This window comes from Monodon monoceros, unplaced genomic scaffold (assembly GCF_005190385.1).
Source record: "Monodon monoceros isolate NGI ecotype Baffin Bay Population unplaced genomic scaffold, NGI_Narwhal_1 Super_Scaffold_22, whole genome shotgun sequence".
Taxonomy (NCBI): Eukaryota; Metazoa; Chordata; class Mammalia; order Artiodactyla; family Monodontidae; genus Monodon; species Monodon monoceros.
Genome location: NW_021703779.1, coordinates 44001216 through 44027346, shown reverse-complemented (window position 1 = coordinate 44027346; position 26131 = coordinate 44001216). Strand labels below are relative to the sequence as shown.

The following is a 26131-nucleotide window of genomic DNA, read 5'->3' as shown; positions in this document are numbered from 1 at the left end:
AAGCTAATGGTGGTAGACTTACCCTATCAGATTTTAAAGTCTGTCATAAAGTGACAGTCATTAAAACCATATGATAGTGGGTTGAAAAAAAGTCACACAGTGAAATTAAATAAAAAAGAGAGATTCTAGGAACAGATACTAAGACTATAGAGCACACTGGATGCAACCGTGAACTTTAGAAAGCAATCATCTGTCTTCAGTAAATGTTGGGAACTGTAGGTATCAATATGGAGAATAATTAACTTAGAGCCACAGTGCATAGAATACTCTGTAGTAAATTTCAGAAAGCAGACCAGTTGAACAGCATATTCACTCCAGCTACGGATGGAAGATAAATTTGTGCCTGTTAAACGGAGGATATCATCAGAGACAAGATGGATGGTTTCAAATATTTAAAAGTTGGCAGAAGAAACCTTTGTACAACAAAATGTAATAAAAAGCTAAATAGCAGAATGAGGAAAATGTCTGGGGTCAGCATCACAGATAACAGTTGACTGTCCGAAAAATATAAAGAATGGATACAGATATAGAAGGTCGGCTTTCAAATTCAGCTTCATAAAAGGGCAAGGAAAATGAACAGCCAATTTACACATGAGGAAATAAAGGCAGTAAAATCACTGCCTCGAAAAGTACAACCTCTCTACCAATTAAAGAAGTGCAAATAAAAACAACATCAAGGTATCACAACCTGCTTATTAAATTATCAACAATTAATGGAAATTATAAATAGAAATTACAAAACCCTATCTTGACAAGACTTAAGGAAACAGTATGTGTTTTGGGGGGCAGTATAAATTGGTTCAGTTTTCCTAAAAGACAGTCTAGAAATATGTGACAAGAGTTACAAAACTGTTTGTACATACTCCTTGATCCAGCATACCCCCAAGGAAATAACCTAAAAAGGAAAAAAATAATTTTTTAAAGATATTTAAAGTAGTGCTATTTATAATCATGGAAAATATTTACTAATCTAATATATCATCATGATGGAATAGAATATAGCCATTAACAGTGACAGGTATACAAATATTGGGTCTTATACAGAAATGGGTATTTGTGATAGTATTAACAACAAAAAATGCTAAATTCTAAACTCACATGTTGAATCTGATAGTAGCCTTGCACAAAGAAGATTCAGAAAATCATCTGGTAAAATGTAAATAGCTGGAGTTGAATGCACATGGTGTTCTTTGGGTACATGTCAAGTTGCTGGAATTCATAATAAAAAAGAAAATCTGAAGAAGAGGCAGCCCACATTGGTTTGATTTAGGCCTGCAAAGTTAAAGATCAAGGGGTTTAGAAAAATCCCTATACCAATGACAGACTGTTACTTACCAGACATGCTTGATCTCTCTGTTAGCTAGAATTTGTTTTGCTAGAATTCTCCATCAACCAGCACTTCTGCTTATCTAAATCTGTGAGAACTTGACATTTCTGGGGGGGTACATCACCAGACATTTGTGAATCTTCAAATTTGTCACCATTATTACAACATAGAACCTCTCCACCCCCACTAATGAACATTTTATTATCTGACTCAGAACCATTACTTTCTCAAGACCATTACATTTCTCTTCACTTCCATCATCAGCACTAGTTTGCAAATAGTTTGCATTTCAGTGCCATTATTCACAGAGAAGCACATATTCTCTCTACCATGGTTACTCCACACCTATGTACCTTGTTAACAAATAGAGACCTATCAAGCCACATTGAGATGGGAATGCCAAGTGGTTGACTAGGCTCCCTCCTTTGCTTGGTGACTTGCCCTACAAAGCAGTATTGTGAGGCCTTGCAAGTCAACTTCATACCCTTTGCAAAATGACCAGTTATTACACTTCATGGATCTTTAGGGCTACTCTCAAAGGGTTAAAACCTCAAATGTTAAATATGTTCGTGCCAAAGAACTACTCTATGATAATTGTCATTCATAATTGAGCACCCAGAATGCCTTTTAAACTGAGATAAAATCATGTTCTTTATAACTTTGGTATTAAGTCTATTCCACTGTATTTTAGGTCTTCGAAATTTAGTACATTAACATCTGGTATATATGAGGACTTAAATATACAAAAATTGCTCTCTTCCCCTGGCACATCCATTGTTTAATGATTGTGGGGCACCGAATTTCCTTAAATAGCATCAGGATTCCCAGAGCTTTATGGACCTCCCATTATTTTATTTTATAAATCTTCTCGCACTTGTTACATGGGTGGTATGTATATAGTTAATTAAAATGCATTTCGTTTTGAGAGCTTTTTTTTTTTTGGCTGCATTGGGTCTTTGTTGCTGTGCATGGGCTTTCTCTAGTTGCAGTGAGTGGGGGCTACTCTTCCTTGCGGTGCGTGGGCTTCTCATTCTTCTCATTGCAGTGGCTTCTCTTGTTGCAGAGCATGGGCTCTAGGCACGCAGGCTTCAGTAGTTGTGGTGCGTGGGCTTCAGTAGTTGTGGTACACGGGCTCAGTAGTTGTGGTGTGTGGGCTCAGTAGTTGTGGCTCACGGGCTCTAGAGCGCAGGCTCAGTAGTTGTGGCGCGTGGGCTTAGTTGCTCTGCAGCATGTGGGATCTTTCCGGACCAGGGCTTGAACCCATATCCCCTGCATTGGCAGGCGGATTCTTAACCACTGCGCCACCAGGGAACTCCTTGAGAATTTTTTTTGATGGCTTTATACCTCTTAAGATACCCTGGTGAGTTGGGAACCTGGTAGATAATGACTGTTTAGAGCAGTGGATCTCAAAGTGTGATCTGGGACCAGCAATACCATCATCATCCTGGGAATTGTTAGAAATAAAAATTCTCCACTCTGCCCCAGACCTACCAAATTAGAAATTCTGGGGGTAGGACTAAGCCAACTGTGTTTTAATAAGCCTTCCAGGTGATTCTGATTCATGTTCAAGTTTCAGAACCACTGCCTATTAGAGAATAGAGCCTCAATAACCTCGGCCAGCCTGATCCTCCATTAAATTGTTCTCATGGATATCAAACCCTCCAGGCCCCTCCACAGTGTGTTACGTGCTGCTAAAATGTCTTTTATTAAATCTCTTGAGAAGGTTATGAGAATGCTGAAGAGGCAGCATGTTGTGCTGGCAAAAGCACGGGCATTGGAGTCAGATGGACCTTAGTTGTAACTTCTCCTGGCTGCTTATTCTCTTTATGTTCCCTCAGTTGTTTAACCTCCCTGAGTCTCATTTCTAACATGGGCAAGAGAATACTCAGGCTGGAAGATTGTCTTCAGGGTGAAACGAGATGGAGTCTGTTAACTGTCCAGTGCTGTGCCTGACACATGGTGGACTCTGAGTAAACAAGAGTGGTCATTACCATCCCTTAGCACTATGTCTGTGACACTATGTAGGGTTCAGAGGAGTAATGGAAAGACCTTCTTGGAAACTCCAAGTTGGAGTCATTGGAGAGAGGAATCTAAGCTTCACCCAGGACAGCCCCAGTATAGCAAGGACTTCTCTGATTTCTTCAAAGGACACTTTGCAGCAGGCTCCTGGGGGCTGTAGAAGGCTCAGAGTGAGTCCTGCCACTTGTATTTGCTGTTGCCAGACTAACTGTTCCTTGCTTGAAGTTCTGTGGCCCCAGAGACAGAGAAGGGTGGCAACAACAAGCTCTCTGGGCCCTTCTCCCCTCCCTGTGTAGCCTCCTTGTATCTCACTTCCTGGATCTTGAAAATATTTCCTTCAGCAATAAGCTGGGAGTGGCTGTTTCTCTTGGAGCAGTCTTATCTTTTGGCTGCTGGGGAAAGGGGAAGGGGAGAGGGGCTGGGACTGTGCACTCTTGCTGCTGAGATCCTGGAATGCCAAGCTATTGTGGTGAAGTTAAAAATAAAAATTCCAAACAAGAAAACTTCAAAAGGCCTAAGGAGGAGGCGGGAGGAGATTTTTCAGTCTCTGAAAATACTGGTTTACATTTTCAATTACTATGAGCCCCTCCCCCCCCAAAAAAAGATAGTAACAAAAGGGGAAAATCTATTCATCAGAAGAACAGGCAGCCTGTGCCAAGAGGAAAAGAGAAGAACAGCCCAGAACTTGGCACACGATTTGCTTTTGTTTTTGAGATGTAGGCTCCTTGCTGGTGTCAACAAAGCCCTTTCTCAGACTTAGCTTTCATGCTCCCTCCCCTCTCTTCAGCAAGGAGTTAAAGTCTTTGAGAACACCTTGGGGATGAATGTAGTGCAAGTACCTTTTGCATTAACTCAGGAGTCCTTGCTTCAGTGGGATTTCCCTTGGAGCCAGATAAGGCAAGTTCCAGTCTGGACACTACTACTTCTTACTAGCTGGGAAAATTAATGACACTCTCTAAGCCCCAGGATCCTCACCTGCAAACTGGCAATAATGGTAATTACTTCAATGAGCTGGTGTGAAGATTAATAGAAATACCTACATGAAAGTGTCTACAACAGTGTGTGACACATAGTAAGTAAGATGTAAGAAACCATAGTTCTTTTCCCTTAATTTAGCTCCTTATCCTCCACTCTAGGGAAGAATCATTACTTCATCCCAAAGAAGAGTTGTAGATTTAGATTTCTGTGCATATAGGTGGCTTGAGCCCTTTGAAACTAGGGCCTCTAGAGACCAATATCCTTGGTCTGAGCCTGACACACTTCAATGCAAGCCTCCCATTCACCAGTCTGCTTCAGCTATTAGTGCCTGGAAAGCAAGGGCTACGGGTTTTGCTCCCCTGAGATCTGGTCACCTTGCACAGTGTAATACTGAATGACAGCTTGGATGACTTGTACACACATTGGCCCAGCTGGTCCCATCGAGGGCAGTCCTTCCCCTTTTCTGGAGTCTTGCCTAGTTCTGCTCCCTTGATGTAAATGACTCTGCAAGGTTCAGGCTGCCCTTACACAAGCTGTGTCAGTGGGAGAGCAGTGCTTTTGAAATTAGGATTGATGCAGAGAATAGCAATTTCCAGGTTGCCTTGCTAGAGCCTAGTGCCTCAGGATAGTGTCACAGTGCCATAAATCGGGGCACCGAATGTCCCTAGAAGGGTGTGCTCTTTTCTTCCAACTGGTTCTGGAGTTGGCTACTTAAAGGTAAATTCTGTAATGCTGACATAAGTGATTCGTACCTAAACAAGACAACATAGAATATCTAGTCTTGTTGATCGTCACACTGCTTTTAAGCCTAAACTTGCCTTTTATTCTCTCTCCCTTTTAGTAGATGAGAAGAGTGAGTGAATGAGCCTAGGATTAAAATCCTTGGTTATCTAGGGCCTCCTGGCTCGGCAGCCATGTAGCTGAGCTGGGACTCCAGGTCTCTTGGTTTCTTGGCTATTGAGCAGGGCTGAACATTAACCAGGGGACAGTGCAGTTCAACTCCCTTGATGGGAACAAGGAGCAGGGCTGAAGCATACAGCAGTGAAGGCTGTACACTGCACAGTTTGCACAACCGTATGCAGTGGCCCTAAGGACTTCACTCTAATAATAAGCATAGTTCTGTCATTTATTAATCACTTTTCCATGTACCCAGCATCATTGCTAGGTCCTTTTTATTTTATATGGTTAATCCTCACAGCAGGTTTGTTAAGATAGATATTTTACTGAAACTGAGGTAAATTAAATACTTTCCTCAAGGTCATGCAGCTTTTGGGTTCTGGAGGCAGATTTTTAAATTTTACTGAAATTCAGACCCAAGTCTTTCTAACACTGTGTTCTTTGTGCTCTGCTCTGTTGCCTTTCCTGTGCCCTGGCAAGGAAAAGTGGTAAATTTGATGACTATCATGGAGCAGGGTTTTTCTCACCACAGCTGCAGGACATTGGCCCAACTTGAGCCTTTGGAGACGTTGCTTTCACCACCTGCATCTCATAAGATCTAGATTTGAGATGAAGGTGGGGAAGAACAGGAGAGGCAAGGACAGAAGGTAGGAATGTGTGTGCTGAGGGGTGGGACACATACTGTACAGATTGGAAACCAACCTAACTGGAACAAATAACTCTATCCCCAAACCTCTACCTCCAAACCACAACACTCCCATCTTTTTCACCCTGGACTTTTGTTTCCATAGTATGATCCCTGAACCACTGGTATTAGAATCCCTTCGGGAAATTGTTTAAAATGTAGATTCCTGGGCTCCACCACAAGGTACTAAATCTCAATTTCTATTGATAGAAGTGGAGCCGAGGAATTTGCATTTTAAACAACATCTTCAGGTAATTCCAATTAAGAGCCACTTCGATTAGGAACAACTGCCTCAGACCAATGGTTTCCAACTTTTTGGATCATGCACCCTTCTCAGAAAGAATTGTTTTGAGCATTCACCTTTAATATATGTTGGTAGTTTATTAATAAATTACTTATATCTACTAATGTTCTAATATTTATGTTTTTAAATGCAAAAAACGGTGAGTTTTGCATTAGTATTCTTCGATGAGAATGGTCTCTGGTTTTCCTTTATGTATGTTCTAGTTGCTAGGTTTTGGTATTGATGTTATGCAGGATTCTTTTCTTCTCCCCCTATTCTCTGGATTCCAGAATCTAGAAAGTGTAAATAGCATTGAGGTTGTCTGTTACTTGAAGGTTGGTAGAATTAACACAAGATCATGGGAGTGTGCTGTTTTTTTGGTCAAATTTATCAATTTTTTTCCTATGATAACCTGTGGTTTAGATATTTTCGTTCTTCTGCAATTAGTTTTGGTAATTATGTTTTCCTAGAAAACTAAGTTTTCAAATCTGTTTTCATACAGTAGAGCAAAGTGTTCTCTTACTCTTTTCATTTACTTTGTAACTGTGGTTATTTCTCCATTTCTAATTTTGTGCATTTAGGGTTTTTAATTAGATTAGCAAGAGGTTTATCTGTTTTATGGTTTTATATTTTCTTTTGAAGAAAGCTTTTGGCTTTAATTATTAGTTCTATTATTTGTTTTCTAGTGTATTAATTTCTGCCATTAGTTTTATTTCTGCTTTGCTTAGGTCTATTTTTGTGGCTCTTAACTTATTTTGTTGAAAGCATAATTCATTTATTTTAATTTGTTTTTATGTATTAATATAAGTATTTAAGACTATCAATTTTCCTTTAATCATTGTTTTAATCAACCACATCCTCTTGCTTCTGATATTTTCATTGTTGTTATTTGTAGGTAGTCTACAATTTTAGATTAGATCTCTTTGACTAGAGTGAGGGATATTTTCTCCCTTTTATTTTCTGTGTGCTAGAAGTATTTGTTTTTCATTTTGCTATTAATTTCTAGTGTTATTTTATTGTGACTGGATACAGTTTTGTCATCAGCTGAAAAAGTCTTATATTTTGTTTCTGCTTTTTCTACCTTTGCATTTTCTATATATTTGCTTTATGAATTTTGATGCTATGTTATTTGGTACATAAAGATTCAGGGTAATTAGATCTTAATTGTGTTTTCTAATCATTAATATTATAGTGCCCTTCTTTGTCTTGTTTATTGCTTTTTCCCTTTAATTCCACTTTTTTTATGATATGAGTATCATGGTCCTTGGGGTTTTTTTGGGAATTAGCTCAGTTATTAAATATTTATGGAATGCCTACTATGTGCCAGGCAGTAGGTACCAGATGAATGAGACACACAAGATCTCTGCCCTTGTGGGGGTGTATGTTCTGAGAAAGGCAAAATAGAAAAATGATAATTAAGGATAAGTTGTCTCTACTTTAGATAAGGTGGTCAGGAAAGGCCTCACTGCCTGATAGCATTTATCATCCTATTACTTCCCACTCACCACCTTGTTTGTTTGTTTCCTGAGGGGGGAAATGCCAGGTGGAACAGTCTGTACACAAGGGATTATTATAATCTTAAGGAGCTATAGGTGGGCTAAGGTCCAAATAAGAAGAGAATGGGGATGTGTGGCTATGAATTTCTGATCCACATGAGGGATGAGCTAGCCAGGATGGGGACTGCAGATGAGGGGAATGAAGGAGATTTTGCTTTCCATTCTATCTGACCTGGGCCACCATTATGTGTATTATTATTTGTTGAGGAAATATTCTCAGTCTTCATTGTGACTACTGAATGGATATTCTGTCTGATGATTTAATTGAACTGCTGGAATTTCCTGTCACTAGGCAGTACTTAGCATGATGCTGATTGCTCACAGACTACAGCAGGAAACCAGATCTTCTGGCTTAGAGGGCTTAACTCTTTAAACTCAGAGATTAAAGAGATGTCCTTTGCTTTGGTCCCTCTTTTTTATACAGAAGTTTAACTTTTATACATATTTAACTAAACCTGGACTTGTTTTCCTTGCATATACTTTTCTATTACTTATGAGATGAGAGTCTTAGTTCACCTCACAAGTCATAGTTTTTAAGCTTTCTGATAGTTTTTTCTTATAACTATGTAATATATATATACATATATACACATATAACACATATTAAAATTTTATACACACACACACACACCCTGAACTCTTGAATCTGAAATTTATTTTGGTATATAATATATGGTACAGCTCCAAATAACACTGCTCTGCAATTGTCTCAAAAATATCTATTAAATAATCTTTATCTTCTTGTTATGGAAGGTGAATTATATATGACATTTTTATAAATAGTTTGATATGTTTCTGGACTTTCAATTATGTTCTATTAGTCAGTAAAACAGTTTTAATTATAATTGCTTTATATTATGCTTTATACCTTACTTACCCCCCATTTCTTATGTAGCAAAATATGTTTTTTATTATACAGTAGTCCCCATGTATCTGTGGGAGATATATTCCAGGACCCCCAGTGGATGCCTGAAACCACAGATAGTACTGAACCCTATATATACTATGTTTCTTTTAAATACATACATACTGATGATAAAGTTTAATTTGTGAATTAGGTAGAGTAAGAGATTAACAGTAATAACTAATAATATAATAGAACATTATAACAATATACTGTAATAAAAGTTATATGAATCCTGTCTCTCTCCTTGATCAACTTCCTCAACTCTGCCAGAAATGTGGCAATGGCTTCTTCATTGACAGATGCAGCCTTTCCAGTAACTTTCCTGTTTTTCAGTCCAAACCTATTCCTAAATCTTTGTAACCATCTCTTACTTGCAGTAAATGGCTGAAGTCACTTGTTTCAGGGGATCCCTTGCTGAAGTCTTCGTATAGGCTCCATGTTTTCTGGCGCAACACATTGCTGTCAGTCGGAACATGCTTTCTGTTCATGTCTTCCATCCACAAATTTAATGCCTTTCCATCTTACCGAAGCCCATGTCATGCACTCTGGCTGTAACTTTTGCAGTTTGAGGTATGACAGCAGGCACGAATTTCTTTTTCCTTCTTCATGATTTGATGGATACAAGATTCGTTCTTACCATAGATCTTAGCAACCTCAGCATATGATTTTCTCCCTTATTAAGTCAAGAACGTTCACCTTTTCACTTAAAGGAAGCACTTTACGGTTTCTCTTTGGCAGATCTAAATTGCCAGCATCTCTACTCTTAGGCCTTGGGGCCATTATTAAGTAAAATAAGGGTTACTTGAACACAAGCACTGTGACACTGTGACAGTCCATCTGATAACCTAAGACAGCTACTAAGTGACTAATGGGTGGGATCCGCTGGACAAAGGGATGATTTAAGTCCTGGGAAGGATGGAGCAGGATGGCGGGAGATTTCATCACACTACTCAGAATAGTGTGCACTTCAAAACTTATGAATTGTTTATTTTGGGAATTTTTCATTTACTATTTTTTGGACTGTGGTTGACTACAGGTAGCTGAAACCTTGGAAAGTGAAATAGCGGACAAATGGGGACTACCATATCCTGCTTTATTTTGCAAGTTAACACAAAAATTCTATAGTTAAAAGTCCTGGTGAGAATTCTGATTGGAATTGCATTAGAAGGATATATTTTAAATCCAAAATAGCAGATATTTGTGAATGGCCTGCTCGATGTTTTTTGGTACAAGTATAAGAACATGGACAGAAAGTATACATGCCAAATTCATGATATAGCTTGCATGTAGAGAGGCAGCAGGGGAATAGAAGTGGGGAGTGAAACAAAGGATATTATTATTTTAAAAATTCATGAAGCATAGATGGTAAAGTATTAAAATGTGCTAATTGTGGGCAGTAGGTGGGAACATGAATATTTATTATAACAATCTCTGTATGTTTTTAAACGTTTGAAATGTTTCATAATTAAAAACAAAACAAAAACAACAGATGTAGCAGGATAACCGCACTTGCAAGCCCCAGAACACAGCACATTTGTGTGGGGTGGTGTGTATATCCAGACTTTGGAGTTAGACTCTCCATGTTCAAATCCTAGCTCTGCCACTTACCAGCTTTATGACCCTGAGCAATGACTTAACCTGCCCATGCCTCAGTTTCCCCAGCTATAAAATCAGGACAATAATAATAGCTACTTCCTAGGGTTATTGTGAGCATTAAATAAGTTAAGACATGGAAAGCACTTAAAACAGTGTCTGGCACTTAGTATGCACTCAGTAAGTGTTAGCTATCAGTATTATATAGCATATATTATTATTGCTACACTTACTACCTATATTATATTGTTTTGTGGCTGTTTTAAATTTTACATAAATGATGTTATCCAAAATTATGGGACCATCTGCAACGTGCTTGCTTTATACAACCTTTATCTGCTGTTTTGCAGGGAAATGGCTCATTCCAAGGCTAGCTTTTCATGGGCAACCCCCTTCCATCCTTGCTTTGAGAACCCAGCACTGGACTTGTCAAGCTACCGAGCAATCTCTTCTCTTGACCTCCTTGGAGACTTCAAGCACTCCTCAAAAAAACCAGAGGAAACCTCCGTTTATGAAGAGGATAGCTCCCTAGCCTCCATGCCCCACCCACTGCGGGGCCGGGCCTTCTCAGAGAGCCACATCAGCTTGGATCCTCAGAGCTCCCGGGCCTGGGGGCAGCATAGGAAGGAGCTCTTTACCAAAGTTGATGAGATCCAGCCAGATCCTCTGGGTGCCAGGAAGAAGGCCTTTCCTCCTCCTCGCCCTCCTCCTCCCAACTGGGAGAAGTACAGGCTCTTTCGTGCAGCCCAGCAGCAGCAGCAACAGCAGCAGAAGCAGCAAAAGCAGCAGCGAGAGGAGGAGGAAGAGGAGGAGGAAGAGGAAGAAGAGGAAGAGGGGGTGGAGGAGGAGGGGGAGGAGGAAGAGCTGCCACCCCAGTATTTCAGTTCAGAAACCACTGGTTCCAGTGCCCTCAATGCTGAGGAGGTCCTGGAGCAGCCCCAACCGCTGGGCTTTGGCCACCTGGAGGCTTCAAGGCAGGGCTCACAAAGCCTTCCAGCAGAGCAAGAGTCCTTTGCTCTCCATTCCAGCAATTTCCTGCCTCCAGTAAGGGGCCATTTGGGATCTCAAGCTGAGAAGGCTCTGCCCCCTTGCTATTATGGCATTGGTGGGCTTTGGAGAACATCAGAGCAGGAGACCACTGATTCCCCCAAGTAAGTGCTTATGAAAGACATTAGGTCCCTGAAGAGGTGGCAGCATGAGTTTGAATTCCACCTTCACCATTTGCCAGCTGTGTGACCTTGGGCTGGTCAATTAAACTATTTCCAGCCTCAGTTTTCTCACCTGGAAAATGGGCATGATGATACATGGTTGTTGTGAATATGAGGATAATCCACGTAAAAGACATAGCCCCATACTTAGCACATAGTAGGTACTCAGTAAATGTCATTGATGTTCTTATCCCTAAATATCACTATCAAGGTTCTATATTTATTTTTTTCTAGTTTGTCTTTAAGGTATGCATCAGTGTCTGGCCCCTGAGCAATAAGGCATTGAACCGTTATTGCCTTGTGGCCTTTTCCAGAAGCCTGGCTCAGGTCCTTTTCTGCCTTTTCTGCTGCTTGCTCTCTAGAACAAGAGGCCAGCTCACAACCTGACCTGCCTCTGCTGTAGGACCTGTCTGAGCTTCTAAACTCTTCCCCCACCCCCAGCATCAAAGGTGTTCCTGGGGTTGGATGCATTATGCCCTGACCATTCCTTACAACAGCCAAAGGCATTCTTTTCATCTTCCACTTTCTCCATCACCCCCACCCTTGTTTCCTCTGCCTCTTTGCATTTGCTTCAGTGGGCAAATGGTAGTACCAAAAGTGGTAGTTGACAGGGTCAGCTGTCTGGGCAGAGAGGCTGCAGAAGGAGTGTACTCTGGCCACAGAACTGTTCCCTTCACTGTGCCAATGCTCATTGGCGTGCCCCACAATGTGTGGTTGTCCTCTTTGCTCCAAAACAAAAGAGCTTTGGCTTTTGGCTCTGCCAATCCTCCTGCAGAGAGCTCCATGGACTCTCTGCTGGGGATGGGGATGAGGGGCAGGTGTCTATCCTTTCAGTGCTTCCTTTAAATACCTTTACAGAAGGAACTTGCCTGAGACTTGTTGCTATTAGAAGTACCTTGTTATCGTGTCTTTTACTGATGGACAAATCCATTACTTGTCTATCTGGAGCTAGTTGACAAGTTTTCCAGCCTAAGGTGCCACAGGCACAGCACTTACAGGGCCTGGCTCCCAGACACTATGAGAATTTGTCAGATCCCTAGTGGCTGCTTCTCAAGCTGCCCATCTAGCTGGGGGGTATTCTTATTCTAATTAGAAAACATTTGTGGAAAGTGACTGTGGATTGTTACCTATCACAGCAGAGAGAAGAGAAGGCAACCTAGCACATAGTAGGCACTTAATATTTCTGAAGAAAGAATGAATAAATGAATGAATGATCACGTATTAAGCATTTGATATGTGTTAGACACTGCTAGCCATTTTATATCTATTATTTCATTGAATTCTCCCAACGGCCCTATGGGCCATTATTATCCCCATTTGACAGATGCGGAAACTAAAGCTGAGTAAAATAAGGGACTACCTAACTCAGAATTACACAGAAAAGACTCAAAGCCAGATCTTACTCCAAAATCTATGCTGCTTTTGCCATCCTAGGCAGGCTCTCTTAGGGAGATCTGGTTCCTGCAGTAGCCAGGCCTTTACTTAGACCTCCTGTCCCCTAGAAGGCAATGTGTACCAGAGGTAGTAGTTACAGGCCCCAGGCTTACCCCTTTCAGCCTCCTAGTCCTTCCTCCTTTATGTACCTCCATTCATCTTGGCACCTTGTCCAGAGAGAAGGAAATTGCTATTACTAGAGATCTTGTAACTTGTTGCACAGATTTTCTTTTTCTTAATGACTATGGGATGCAAGGGGAAACATTTGTTTGCATACAAGCCTGGCTTGTGGCTGCAAAATGTCAATTGTAGATGCTTCTTTGAGTGATGGAGATTTAAGGAAAAACATCATTCCCGACATAGCTAATATTTTTTGCCTCTTTACTATGTGCCAAGCATTGTTCTAAGCACATTTGTTTATTGACTGATTTAATCTTCACAACAAGCCTATGAAATAGATACCATTAGTTTCCTACAGTTTTTAGATGAGAAAAGTGAGGCACAGGGATATAAATTAAGTTGCAGAAGATCACAGGTAGCCAGACCCAGATAGTCTGGCTCACTGTGCCAACTACATCACCCCAGGATCTCTGGGCTCCTCAAGAAGATCCTATTCCAGACCCTCAGAGAGCACAGGGTTCTACCCAGCAGGAAGTGCCTTTAAGGTTTTGTAAGGGAAAGTAGTGTTAAGGGCAAGTAGATGTGTAATATTTTGAATCTAAAATGCAAAAAAAAAAAGACATTCTAATTTCAGCCACGTTAAACTAGAGTCTCTCTGTAACCCACATACTCTTTAGTTATAAAATGTCAGGATACATGTAGAAGCAGGTGAGTGGAATTATTGAGCATTGGTTAAATCTGATAACTCTGATTCAATTACAGGTATAGTTTGCTTTATGGACTCTATGCATTTTCTCTCAGTGCTCTGGAGAAGGAATCTTATTTTTGCAACAAAGTTCATTATCAAGGTCAAATTATGTTCTCATAGATCTCCTATAACCTCTGCCCTATTAATGGAGAGTATGAGGAAAGGAGCCCTAGAACACAGTGCCTGATATGATACACTATAATATAGTACAGGGCCATGTCTGCTAGGGAGCTGAGTCTCTAATTAGCACATCCTTTTTCAAAATTTTTCTCCAGTTTTATTGAGATATAATTGACAGATAGCCACATCCTTTTTTTAAAAAAAATTCTGTGCTTTCTTTCAGTACTTTCTAACTTTCAACTCGCACACATGCCCCTAAATATTTTTCTTACAGGTAGGAATTCCCTAAATTCATACATTTGTATTTCCTCCAGAATGTTCTCTCTTCTCTGCTAACATAGATACAGTCCAGCCAGAAAATTCCTTACATGCAGGGTTTTATGTGATGTCAAGTTGACCCTTTGGCAGTATAGTATAGTGGCTAAAAGCACAGATTCTGGAGTTAGGTCACCTAGGTCTAAATCACGGGTCTGCTATTTACTGTCGTGATCCCGGGAAAGTCACTTTACCTCTCAGTGCCTCATGTTCCTTATCCATAAAATGGTTGTCATGAGCATTATATTTTATGTCTATATTTACACACACACACACACACACACACACACACACACACACACACACACACACACACACACATATATATCTTAGTACAGCTCCTGGGCATAGTAAGCACTATGTGAATGTTAGCTAGTAGTGCTCTTTTATCAGTGCTATCAGCTTAAAAACCTACATGTAAAATGAATACCTAGGATGAGCAATATTGGCATGCCCAAATTTCTTTTGTGTGGTGAATTAGGAGACAGCATAGCATGAATCAGTAAATAGCTGTGGAGCCTTTTACCCATTATTTTTGACCTTTATCTAAGAGCTGCAAATAGCTGCAAAAATGACTAATGAGTTTCTCCTATTTTTCCTTTCAAACAGCTAGAGGTTAGTGAAGGGGCAGTGACACAGACAGGTGGAGGGTAGGGATGGCTGGTAGGCAACAAGAACATAGTGGGGGTGGGTCTCCCCTTTACATAAACCATAGGCGGAATTATTTGCCTCTCCATCACTGAACCCTAACATTGAAGCATTTCATTTCTTTCCTCACATCAGACCAGAAGCTTTGATGGCAGAAGAGTCCAAACCTAAGCCAGCATGGAGCCAGAGCTACTTCTTTCCTGAGGAGAAGTTCTCTTTCATGGGCTGGGGCTCCGAGAAGCAGCACCTCAACCCCGCAGCCTTCAGTGAACCCAAGACAACAGGGTCTGCTGTTACACTTGTCAAGCCCCTGGGCACCACTGGTTCCATTTCCCCCCATTTCATTCTGCAACCATGGAGGAGGCTGGGACCATTGGGGATATGCCAGAAGTTGAGAGATGTTATCCCTTCTCAGGCCAAAGGCCTGCCCCACCTCAGGCAATCTCAGAAGAGCTCATGAGAGATGTGGTGGGCTGTGAAAAGTCTCTGGCAGGGGTGCTAAACTCATCCTCCAACACGGTGACCACTGCTGAGGTCATAGGTGACCTCTTTGCTGTGGGAGAGATGCAGTGGAGGGGTTATTTCAAGCAGGAGTGGCACCACCAGGAAAGGTGAAATGATGAGCGTGTCCAGGAAAGCCATGGAGTGCCTTTATAAGCAAGCAGACTAGATAGAGCCAGGTTGGGCTGGCATCCAGGATGGGTAGGATGGAGCCCAACAGCCTTAGAGGACAAATAGCTAAGGTCTCAGACATGTCCCTACCACCTAGCCCCTCCCGTGGGATCCATATACTGGGACCCTGAACCAAGGGGAATCATTGATGATCAGAAGCCTGGAACTTTAGGGGCCTTCTAGTTTTTTCTGGATTTTATTGGGGTGTTAATGACCAAACCCATTGATCTCTAAAGAAGTCCCCCCAGCTGTCGAAGTCAGGGATGTAGAAATAGCCTTCTAAGTTCTTAAAGTTGGCCTTAACTTGGTTTCTAGGGAGCCTTCACATGGCCTGTTTATGTTTGAACAGTGCCTCCCCATCCATTATTTCCTTATTTTATAACTCCTTGGTGAAGCAGGGTCCCATTTTATAAATGAGGAAATTAGGAAGCAGAAAGGTCAGCAGGCTGTCAACAGAGGTGCTCAAATGGTCATTTTTTGTTTCCACAGACAAGAGTTTCAGCACTTCTCACCTCCCCAGGGTGCCCCAGGGATCCCTACCTCTTATTCAGCTTATTACAATATTTCTGTGGCCAAAGCAGAGCTGCTGAACAAGTTGAAAGACCAACCCGAGATGGCAGAGATTGGCCTGGGAGAGGAGGAAATTGACCACGAACTGGCTCAAAAAAAGGTGAAGTTTTTGGCATGCCTTAGAGATTTACTGCATTTAGCCTGAGTGTGTCTGGAGGTTGACCTGCCCTCTACACAATCCAGAATATCTTGGTACATTCCTGTATTTTCAATATGGAAATCAAATAGCCTGTCTAGGTTTCTCACAAATGCAACTGCAGTCTCTTTTTGATCCAGTCAATAATAGTAATAATAGTATAGTAAACATCATCATCATCATCACAGTGTCTCTCAAATCTTAAAACCAACTCTATAAGATAGACATTACTGTCTTCTTTTTACCAGTTGAGAGGACCAGATTGCCCAGGGTTACAGACTAAGTGTTGAGCCAGGACTCAAAGTCAAGACTGTCTGACTTTCTGCTCTGAAATAAGCCAGCCTTGTAAGCAACTCGCTACCCAAGGCACATCAGAGTTTTTGCCAGTGAGCTCTAACCAATGGCAGCCATTGATTTTATTCTGTGTAACTTTCAAAGAGAGAGCAGACTGGCCAAGAAAGAAAAGGAAAAATTATAGGCCAGTCAACTTTAATATTTATTTGCAAGAATAGTCAATCATCTCTTAAAAGTACTAAAGTAGACAAATGGAGATGATGTTGTTCTGAAGCCTCCCCTTTCTTCCTCTAAGTACCACTAGCCTGGGTTTCTAATCAAATTCCTGGAATCACTTTGCCCTCCCTGCACTTACCCCTTTTATTTCATAAGCAAATAGGGTTTCCACGGCAACCTCAAAGGCCCAATTTACCACTTTGTAGACATCTGAACTCAATGCAAATTGCTCTTCTGCCCATATTTCTTATTCAGGACATGACCTGTACAAAAGCTCAAGGCCATTTGCAAGAGACCCCCACCACTTTCCAATCTGAAGCAAAATGTCAGGGAAAGAATAGGAAGCATGGTGGCATCAAAGTTTTATTGATCCAGGTGCCTGCTTCCTTGGATTCCATGTTTCCTAAATATGACAGGGCTGCTCCTGGCTCACTCAGGATTTTTTTTATTAGGAGCAAACCTAATAAATGTCTGATGAGGAGAAAAGAGACATGATCAGAAATGGCAAAACACAGAACAGCAGATAGTGACTTGAAGTGATTGTGGGTGGGCTAAGACAGTTTTTGTCTCTGAGGAAGATAGGTGAGGAAGGTCACCAATTTGTAATATCCCAGAAAAGCCACTCAGCTCTAGCTGGGTCTGTGATGACTCCACAGCTGTATCCACTACCCTTTCCCCAGAGTTGAAGTTCAGGTTATAAAGCCCAAGTGCTGAGAAACAAAGGGCTCTGTCCACTTTCTTCCTTCCAGATCTATGGGACCTAAGAGCTGGGGGTAGGTAGGTGATTTTCCAAGTTGATCATTTGGCCCCCAGCCCTCCCTTGTCCCTGGCACTGAGTTTTGTTTGGGAAAGCAGAGGGTGCGGATATAATTGGGAGCTTCTTGGCATCTAATTGTGTTGCCTCATTCATATCATTGATCCTTAATTTCCAGTGGGTTTTGGAAATTTCCCTAAATGTAAACCTATTACACTTTACACTAAGATCATGGTGAGCTCCTGACTTTTGACCAGTTCTGAATTATGACACCTGGCCCAGACCCAGAGCAGGCTCTCTTGTCCTTTGTCACCTCGGACATCTCTAAATAAAGGACGAGAAAAGAACATACTCTACATAACTACAAGCTTATGCTCCCAGAGTGCCTGAGCAGGAATAGTAATAAAACACTGAAGCATACTTCCTATATAGAAGACACTATTCTAAGCATGTAGTATGTATTAAGTCATTTCATTCTCATAACAACACTATGAGGTAAGTAATATTGTTACCCCATCTTTTAGATGGTGAAATTGAGGCACAGAGAGGTTGAGTAACTTGCTCAAGTTTACACCATTACTTTGTGGCAGAGCTGGGGTTCAAACCCAGGTAGTCTGGCACTAGAGTCCATGCCATTGACCATAATGCAATACTGACTGCAAAGGCTGGGAGCAACCTGGGACAGGTCTATTCTTGTCAGGACCTTGCAGCTAGACAGGTATCCATTAGCTCAGAGTGCCAGGTGGTGGTGGTGGTGGTGGTAGTAGTAGTAGTAATAGTAGAAGTAGTAGTAGTAACAGCATCAATAAACATATATTGAGCACTTAATGTGCCACGCACAATACTAAGTACTTTACTTCTATGATCACATCTAACCCTCACAACAATGGACGGTTGGTGGGGGGCACTTCTCCAATTTACGGATGAGGAAACAGAAGTCTCAGTGGGATTGGGTATCTTGCCCAAGGTCACACAGTTTGGAGGATGTGGAATTGGAATCCAGGCATCTCTGACTCTAAAACTCCACTCTACCACACTACCTTCCTGTGAGTGCAGTCCCACAACTGGTTACACCTATAGGGGAGACAAATCAGAAGACACAAGCAGTCCTTCCCTTGAGAAACTTACAGTCAGTAGTGGGAGAGGGATCAGATGCACACACAGGAAACAGAAAGTGAACAACCTCAAATTACACTCAAGGTTCTCATTCTAAAAGACTGGAGAGTTTAGAAAAGAAAAAGATCATTGAGAGAGGAGTTATGGGGGCAGGGGCTTCTAGCAGGGAGGGTAGGGGCAAAGCTGGGCTCTGAAGAAAGAATGGGAATAGCCAAAGTGAAGGAAGAGATAAAGAGCTGGCAGAACTGCATAAGCAAATCAGGAATATAAGAATGAGTGTTGTGAACACAGCATGAGGGGCTAATCCTCAGAGGTTCTGAGGAGTGAGATTAGAATGGTAGGGTGAGGCCAGACTGAATCATAATCATAGCAGCTGCTTTTATTGAGCACTTAGTCTGTGCTAAACCCTTGGCATGCATTATCTCATTGAACCCTTATTACAATTCAGTGAAGTAGGTACTGCAGTTACCCCATTCTGCAGATAAAGAAAGCAAAACTCCATACAGAAATTCACCTAAGGTCACACAGCTAGGAAGTGGCAGAGCTAGCAGTCAAACCTAGTCATTGTGACTCCAGGACTCACACTTTTATCCAAAAGGCCTCAAGAGCCAAGCTGAGTGGTGGAAGATCTAGCACAGTGTCATCAACATCAGAGGTACTGAAAGGGATTGAAGGAGAATGAATGAAGTAATAGGCAAACACTTGATGGCAGTGCTTTTCTTACCTATGCTCTCACAAGCATTTCTGTTTATTAAATAGCCTCAGCAAGTATTTAGTAAGTTACATTTGGCAAACGAGAACTAGCCAATGGGTACCACTCATCTAATGCCAAGAAGTTTGGTGGTGACAGAGATTCCTAGCAGATCTGAAGAGATGAGAAAGAAGGTGCCTGTCCAGAAAACTGGAATTGCTCACAACTTGCTCAGGTTTCCTTTGTTTCCAGTGACTAGGGTAGAGCCCGCCTTCGGTTATTTAGATCTCTAAACAGCGGTTCCAGGGACAGATCCATTTCTGTCAGTCCCCATTCTCATCCTTTGCTTCTCCTGTTTATTTCTCCTAGATTCAGCTCATCGAAAGCATTGGCAGAAAACTTTCTGTCCTGCAGGAGGCCCAGCGAGGATTGCTGGAGGACATCACTGCCAATTCTGCCCTTGGGGAGGAGGTGGAGACCAACCTAAAAGCCGTCTGCAAATCCAATGAGTTTGAAAAATACCGTTTGTTTATTGGGGACCTGGACAAAGTAGTCAACCTGTTGCTGTCGCTCTCTGGTCGACTGGCCCGTGTGGAAAATGCTCTCAACAGCATCGATTCAGAGGCCAACCAGGAGAAGGTAGGGTTGAGGTCTCCAGGGTGTGGATGGAGGGAAGTGCCATCTGCTTCTTCCCAGGGATCCCTCTTTCAAGTTCGGCTAGTCTGGAGGCAGCAGAGCATAGTGTGAAGAGTATGGGCACTGGCTTTTAAGTGGAAATTCTGACTTTACCACTAAGTAACTGTGTGATTGTGGGCAATTCACTTAACCTCGCTCTGTCTCCATCCCTTCAAAAATAGGGTAAACACACTACCTACCTCATGGGGTTGTGAAACTTAAATTGGATAATCCATGTTAATGACTTAAAACATAGCCTGGAACAAGATAAACACTAAATCATTGCTAGTTGCCAGTAGTAGTAGTAGTAATAGTAGCAAGTAGTTGAGATTGGGAGTCTGTCAATTTCATAGGTTGGGACACTCTGCATAATTCCTGAACCCAAATGGCATTGCCTTTTTCTATCCAGTGGTTCTTGGATACAAATTTGAACCCACAGTGAAAGGCACATATGCTTGTGTATACACACATGGATACACACACACACACACACACACACACACACACTCACACAGAGACACACACTGTTTTGAAAGTATCGTCACAGCGATGTTTTTTTTTTACCAGATGGAAGGTGTACGAGCTGGCTTTGTCAGAGCCTTCCCCCACCCCAATCCCAGTGGTGGTCCACAGATTAACAACAGTTTAGAGATAGAAAGAGGTGATTGCTCATCCCCCATCCAGAATTGCTGTCATGTTTATCCTCCCCTTGCTACAGGAAAGAAAGGCTTTTGCATGAAGGTGGACTTCAGGGCAAGAAATCTAGGACTGATCACTGAGCAGAGGGGCTAGTGGCTTTGTGGGAGCATCACTGGTGGAGCACTGGGTCGGGCAGATGACTGGTCATTGGGATAGCCTTATTGGTCTTCTGCTTCCCCAGTTGGTGCTGATAGAGAAGAAGCAGCAGCTGACAGGGCAGTTGGCAGATGCCAAGGAGCTGAAGGAGCACATGGAGCGCCGGGAGAAGCTGGTGTTTGGTATGGTCTCCCGCTATCTGCCTCAGGACCAGCTCCAAGATTACCAGCACTTTGTGAAGATGAAATCTGCTCTCATCATTGAACAGCGAGAGCTGGAAGAGAAGATCAAGCTCGGGGAAGAGCAACTCAAATGTCTCAGGGAGAGCCTACTCCTGGGGCCCAGTAATTTCTAATTCCACCAGCAGACTGCCTGCACCATCCCTGCCCCGCCATGATGGGAAGCGCTTTCAATCCTTGTTAGCACTTTGTTAGCAAGTAGATAACAGTTAGTTAGCAGTTTGTTCCATATTCTCTACCCTGGACGTCTCTCACTACCCCTTAACCTAGCAGTGTTCCCAACCAACTAAGAGGACCTGGGGAGGCACCAAGCTTCTACCCAAGGGAGTAGAAGCAAGAAGCAGGAGCTGCAGCAAAGTGTGATCATACAACCACACTCTCCTTCCCACAGTTTGCACGGCCAAGCATTCACCACACACAGGACCAACAAAATGCCTTCATTATCCTTTGTACTAGGACACCAGGAACATCATGTACTCAGCCCCCCCCCCCACACACCATCATCAGCCTTTGAAGTCTCAGAGAGAAGTTGCCTGTGCAGCTCCACTCTTCCCCAGGGCTCGTGGCCCAGCCATTTCCCACAGAGATCTGGCTGTCTTGAGGGCATTCACCTACCACCAGCTTCAGGGCCTCACCCCAGCTTTGCAGTAGGAAGCACAGAAGGAGAAATGACATTTAACAGAATGTGAGCAGAGGTTGGGAATCACCTGATGCCCTGCTAGAAGGAGCTATGCTTAAACAAACTGGCTCTACCCCTGCCTTCCCCATTACCTAGCTGAGGGGGAGGAGGACTATCTTCAGCCCCAGCTAGTGTGGCCCTCCTCCTGTCCTAAGACTTTGGCCTACCACTTCCTGTTTCATCTTGCCTTTTCACTGCTGGGAGTTACAGGTGCCTACCCTAAGGGCTTCACACTATGGGCCATGAATAGCTCTACTAAAGCTGAGTTCTGGATACATGTTTTATTATTGGGGGGAGGGGGTTGTTGTTATATTTTAAGTGGCCTTTTGATTTTATTTATTTTTATGTCTTGATGGTTTTTTTCTGTTTTTTAACTAATAAGGTAAGAAGAGGGGAGTTGGAGAGGGAAAAGTTAGCCCAGAAGGAAAGCATTTTCTGCAGATCAGCCTGAATTCATCATGGCTAGGTAAGCAAGTGCCAAGGCCTTGAATTCTTCCCACCATAGCTAACAAGTGTCTAAGGAAGGAGTTCTCACTTCTAACTCAGTTTCCCCACTGTGGCCTGGCCATATACTTCCCTTGAAGTCTGGATGACCATGAGCTTAGAGTTCCCCAACAGGCTTCAACTGCTTCTTATTTTTTCTTGAAACCAAAGAAATCTGAAAGGGACAAAGGTTCACCCATTTCTCTACCATTTCCAAGCTAAGGAAGGCGTAGAGGTGATCTCAGGAAGAGCTCCTCTATCTAATTGTTTTCTTATCCTGTGGCCTGGCTCGAGTAGCCGAAATTCATGGTAGCTGGAAGCTCCAGCCAGGGCCAGCCCGCCAGAGCAAGTTATAATCCAGCCGGGATCTTAGGCACACAAATAATGAATGCTGCTGCTGTGGCCACCCGGTAGCCAGTTTCTATCCTGGAAAAGCCCTCAGGTGGGTGATGGCAGGAAGGGAGTTGTGGCCAAATGCTGCCCTGTTACCCAGCTCAGTCTTCTGTTCCTTGCTAACTGGGGCCCATGCTTGGTATTGCACAGCCCTGTGCAGCCAACCCGGCATTGCCATCGCTTCTAGTTACTGCTCAGTTCCTCAGGGTCCTTGGAGGTTAACTGTAGCAGCAGGGGTGCCTCATTCAACCAAAGAATTTGCCAAGGAACTTTGCTGCTGCCACAAATACTGGTTGCTAGCTTCCGTTTCCTCTTCATTGTATTTGGAAACAATGGAAGAATCTTGGCCAGCAGGGTGTCCTGTGGGGAGGGGTGCCCTGAGTATGCTCAGTACACTGCTGCTGTCAGAACCACTGTTAAAATGTCAACCTGCCATTCTCCCATCAAGTGGAGGATTCTACTCTATTCAGGAAGGCTGATGGCTTATAAAGGGCTAGGTTTACCTAAGCCAAGGTTGCATGAGATGGGGGAATGCTTTGAATAGAGGCTGTGGTTGCCATCTTTTTTTTTTTTTTTTTTGTAAACAGGCTCTTAAACAGTGAGCAGGCAGAGATGTCCTGTATTGGGGAGGATGAGGCCAATGTAGCCCAACATTCTAATATTTTTTTTTGCCAGAACAGCTTTTTGGGAATATAGCCTAGGGAAAAAAGTGGCCACTTACCTGGACACCATGACCATGGTCTGGGCTTTTCTAGTCAGCATTAGAATGATTGTATCTTAAGTTTATCAGACTAAAAGTACTATTGACTTTGTTATTTGTTTCCCTTATCCCACCTCCAATTATTCTAAAGTTAGGATCAGAGTACAAGAATGCTCATTTTCACACGGAGTTTCCAAAGCACTTAATACTATACTGAGCAGTGAAGCTCGGCAGACAAAGGTGAACTACCAGACAGGCACAGATGCCCCACAATGCTGACGTGGCAGGCCCATCATGAGTGATAGCACTGCAAAGCCGCCGGTATTACTTGAGATGCAGTATCTCTTGCCCATTCTCATTTGCTGTGCTCAGCCCTCCACCAAGGCCTGCCAGGGAGTAGCAGTTTGGAAGGCAGGGCAAGGGATTTCCCCATACAGGCCACAGTGGGTAATGTGTAAGCACAGTGGTTGAAATTTAGAGAGGAATCAGCATAAGGGGCTCTGGGTAATCGAGTCTCCTTGAGTCCCACCAGCTGCAGACTCAGTCAGGGTAGAGCAGTAAATGCTCAAGGGGAAGCCAAGAAAAAGCCCTAGAAAATGAGAGACTGGAAGCTGAGGAACGGAGAGGGTGAAAAGATGAAAAGCCTCTTTCAAGGCCAGATTCAGGTTCTGTTTTCCATTTCACCTCATGTGCCAAAAAGCTGCCGAGGGGCACCGGAGCCACAGCCTTAACCCCAGCCTCCCTAAAGGTGCTGCTCTGCCAGTAGCAGGCCCCAAATGGAGGAAGCTGGGCACATTTCTGGCCACTTTCTCCTGTCTGAAGCTTGATGTCTCCCTCTGTCTTTGCCAAAGGAATTGTCTATGCCAATAATATTTCTGTAACAGCATATTGTATTCTTTGAAGATTAGTAGGTCTTTAGAGGGGGGTGGGGCAAGGGGCAATTTCTATAGGGAAAGAACCAGTGTTTGTTGTACAAATGTTGGGGGGTCATCTATCCCATGTGAAGCTATTATTTTTCTGAATCTTATTGTTTCTGCGTTTGTGTCCTCCACCACTCCCTTCTTGGCTGACATTGATATGCCTGCCAGATTGTCATCAAGGGTCATACTTCAATAAAAGGTGCTAAGGACAAAAATAAAATTATCTCACGTGTTTTGACTAAGGTCATGGAAATTCCCTAATATACTGCTGAAAAGTATTGGAAAGGAATTTGGTCACCTATCCATAGTCCTTCATAGGTAACCGTATGATCAGAGCCTTACCCACATCCCTAAACCCTTACGCTGGCCCCTCAGGGATAGCATTGATGCTACACCATTCATTATTCCCAGTACAGTAACTGAGAATTCAGGAAGAGTCAACAATAGGCATGATCTCAGGTGTAGACCTCAGCAGTATACAGAGCCCAGTTCTGGAGTCTATCCTGATCAGAGGTGAGCCACTTTCTAGACCTCCTCCAATCTTGAGTTCTCTCTACTAGTATCATCTGACTTCTACCTGATAGTTCAGTCTCACACCTTTACTCTTAGTCACTGATCAGCTTTCCAAGATAACCTCAAGATTTAGACCCAAATATACTCCAGGCAGCTCCTCTGACCCTGAAAATCTTACTTGCCCCCGCATCCATACATTATTGATATCCCAACTGATCTCCTCCTATTCCAGATATCCAGTGCAGTAGAGTAGAAAGAGCCCAGTTTGGGTATTGGAGTGAACTGTGTTCAAATCCTGATTCTGCAACTTACTTCTTATTCTATGAATCTGGCTTATTTGCTCAACTTCTGAGTTCATTTTCTTATCTGTAAAATGGAAACAATAATATGTATCTTTCTTACAAGACTGTTGTGGCTTAAAAATTATAAATGATAGCCACCAGCTATATACTAAGAGGTTGTTTGTTAGAAAGGCAGAATCAATCCCAGACTCCACTCGAAACTGAATGATAATAGTCTGCATTTTAACTAGACTCCCAGGAGATTCATGTGCATATTAAAAGTTGAGAAGCACCAGCTTATCACAAATAGGCTCAGTACATAGTAACCATCATTCGAGTCCTGATTTACTCAGTTCATTCTTTTCCAACCCAGACACATTCTTGCTTTTCTCATATTGCTCACAACTACCTGCCTAAACGAGTTTAGCAAGGTCTCAGGATACAAGGCTGATATATAAAATCACTTCTGTTTCTATACACTAGCAATTAACAATCTGAAAACAATTTCATTTATAGTAGCATCAAAAAGAATAAAATACTTAGGAATACATTTAACAAAAGAAGTATAAGAATTTTATACTGAAAACTAAAAACTGTTGAAAGAAATTTTAAAAAATCTAAATAAAGGCACTCTATGTTCATCGATTGGAAGAGTTAATATTGTTTAGATCACAATACTCCTCAATTGACCCACAGATTCAGTGCAATCCTTATGAGAATCCCAGCTGGTTTCTTCGCATAAATGGAAAAGTCAAACCTAAAATTCATATGGAATTGCAAGGGACCCAGAATAGTCAAAACAATCTTTAAAAATAACATAATTGGAGGACTCACACTTAATTTCAAAATCAAATCTCACTACAGAGCTACAGTAATCAAGACAGTATATGTACAAGGATAGACATATAAATAAATGGAATAACATTGAGAGTACAGAAATAAACCCTCATATTTATGGTCACTTAATTTTCAATAATGGTGCCAAGACAATAAAATGGAGAAAGAATAGTCTGTCAACAGATGATGCAGGGACAACTGGGTATCCACATGGAAAAGAATGAAGTTGGATCTCTTCCTTATACCACACAACAAAATTAACTTGAAATGGATTATAAAGCTAAATGTAAGCATTAAAATTACAAAATTCTTAGAAGAAAACATAGGAA

At 42.2% G+C, this 26131-nt stretch overlaps 1 protein-coding gene across 4 annotated transcripts in view; it reads left to right on the top strand.

Annotated features, from left to right (window-relative positions):
* SHROOM4 (shroom family member 4) overlaps positions 1–24386 on the top strand; it is a 112293-nt gene extending 87907 nt beyond the window's left edge. For 3 of the 4 annotated variants that reach the window (XM_029240765.1, XM_029240763.1, XM_029240764.1), the window contains exons 5-9: positions 10596–11396; positions 14974–15123; positions 16000–16180; positions 19657–19926; positions 20843–24386. In XM_029240765.1, the coding sequence (XP_029096598.1) occupies positions 10596–11396; positions 14974–15123; positions 16000–16180; positions 19657–19926; positions 20843–21112 (1672 nt within the window). In that variant the 3' untranslated portion in view covers positions 21113–24386. The remainder of the gene's footprint in view (positions 1–10595; positions 11397–14973; positions 15124–15999; positions 16181–19656; positions 19927–20842) is intronic. The other variant, XM_029240766.1, reaches the window with a different exon arrangement.
* Positions 24387–26131: the final 1745 nt, after the last annotated feature.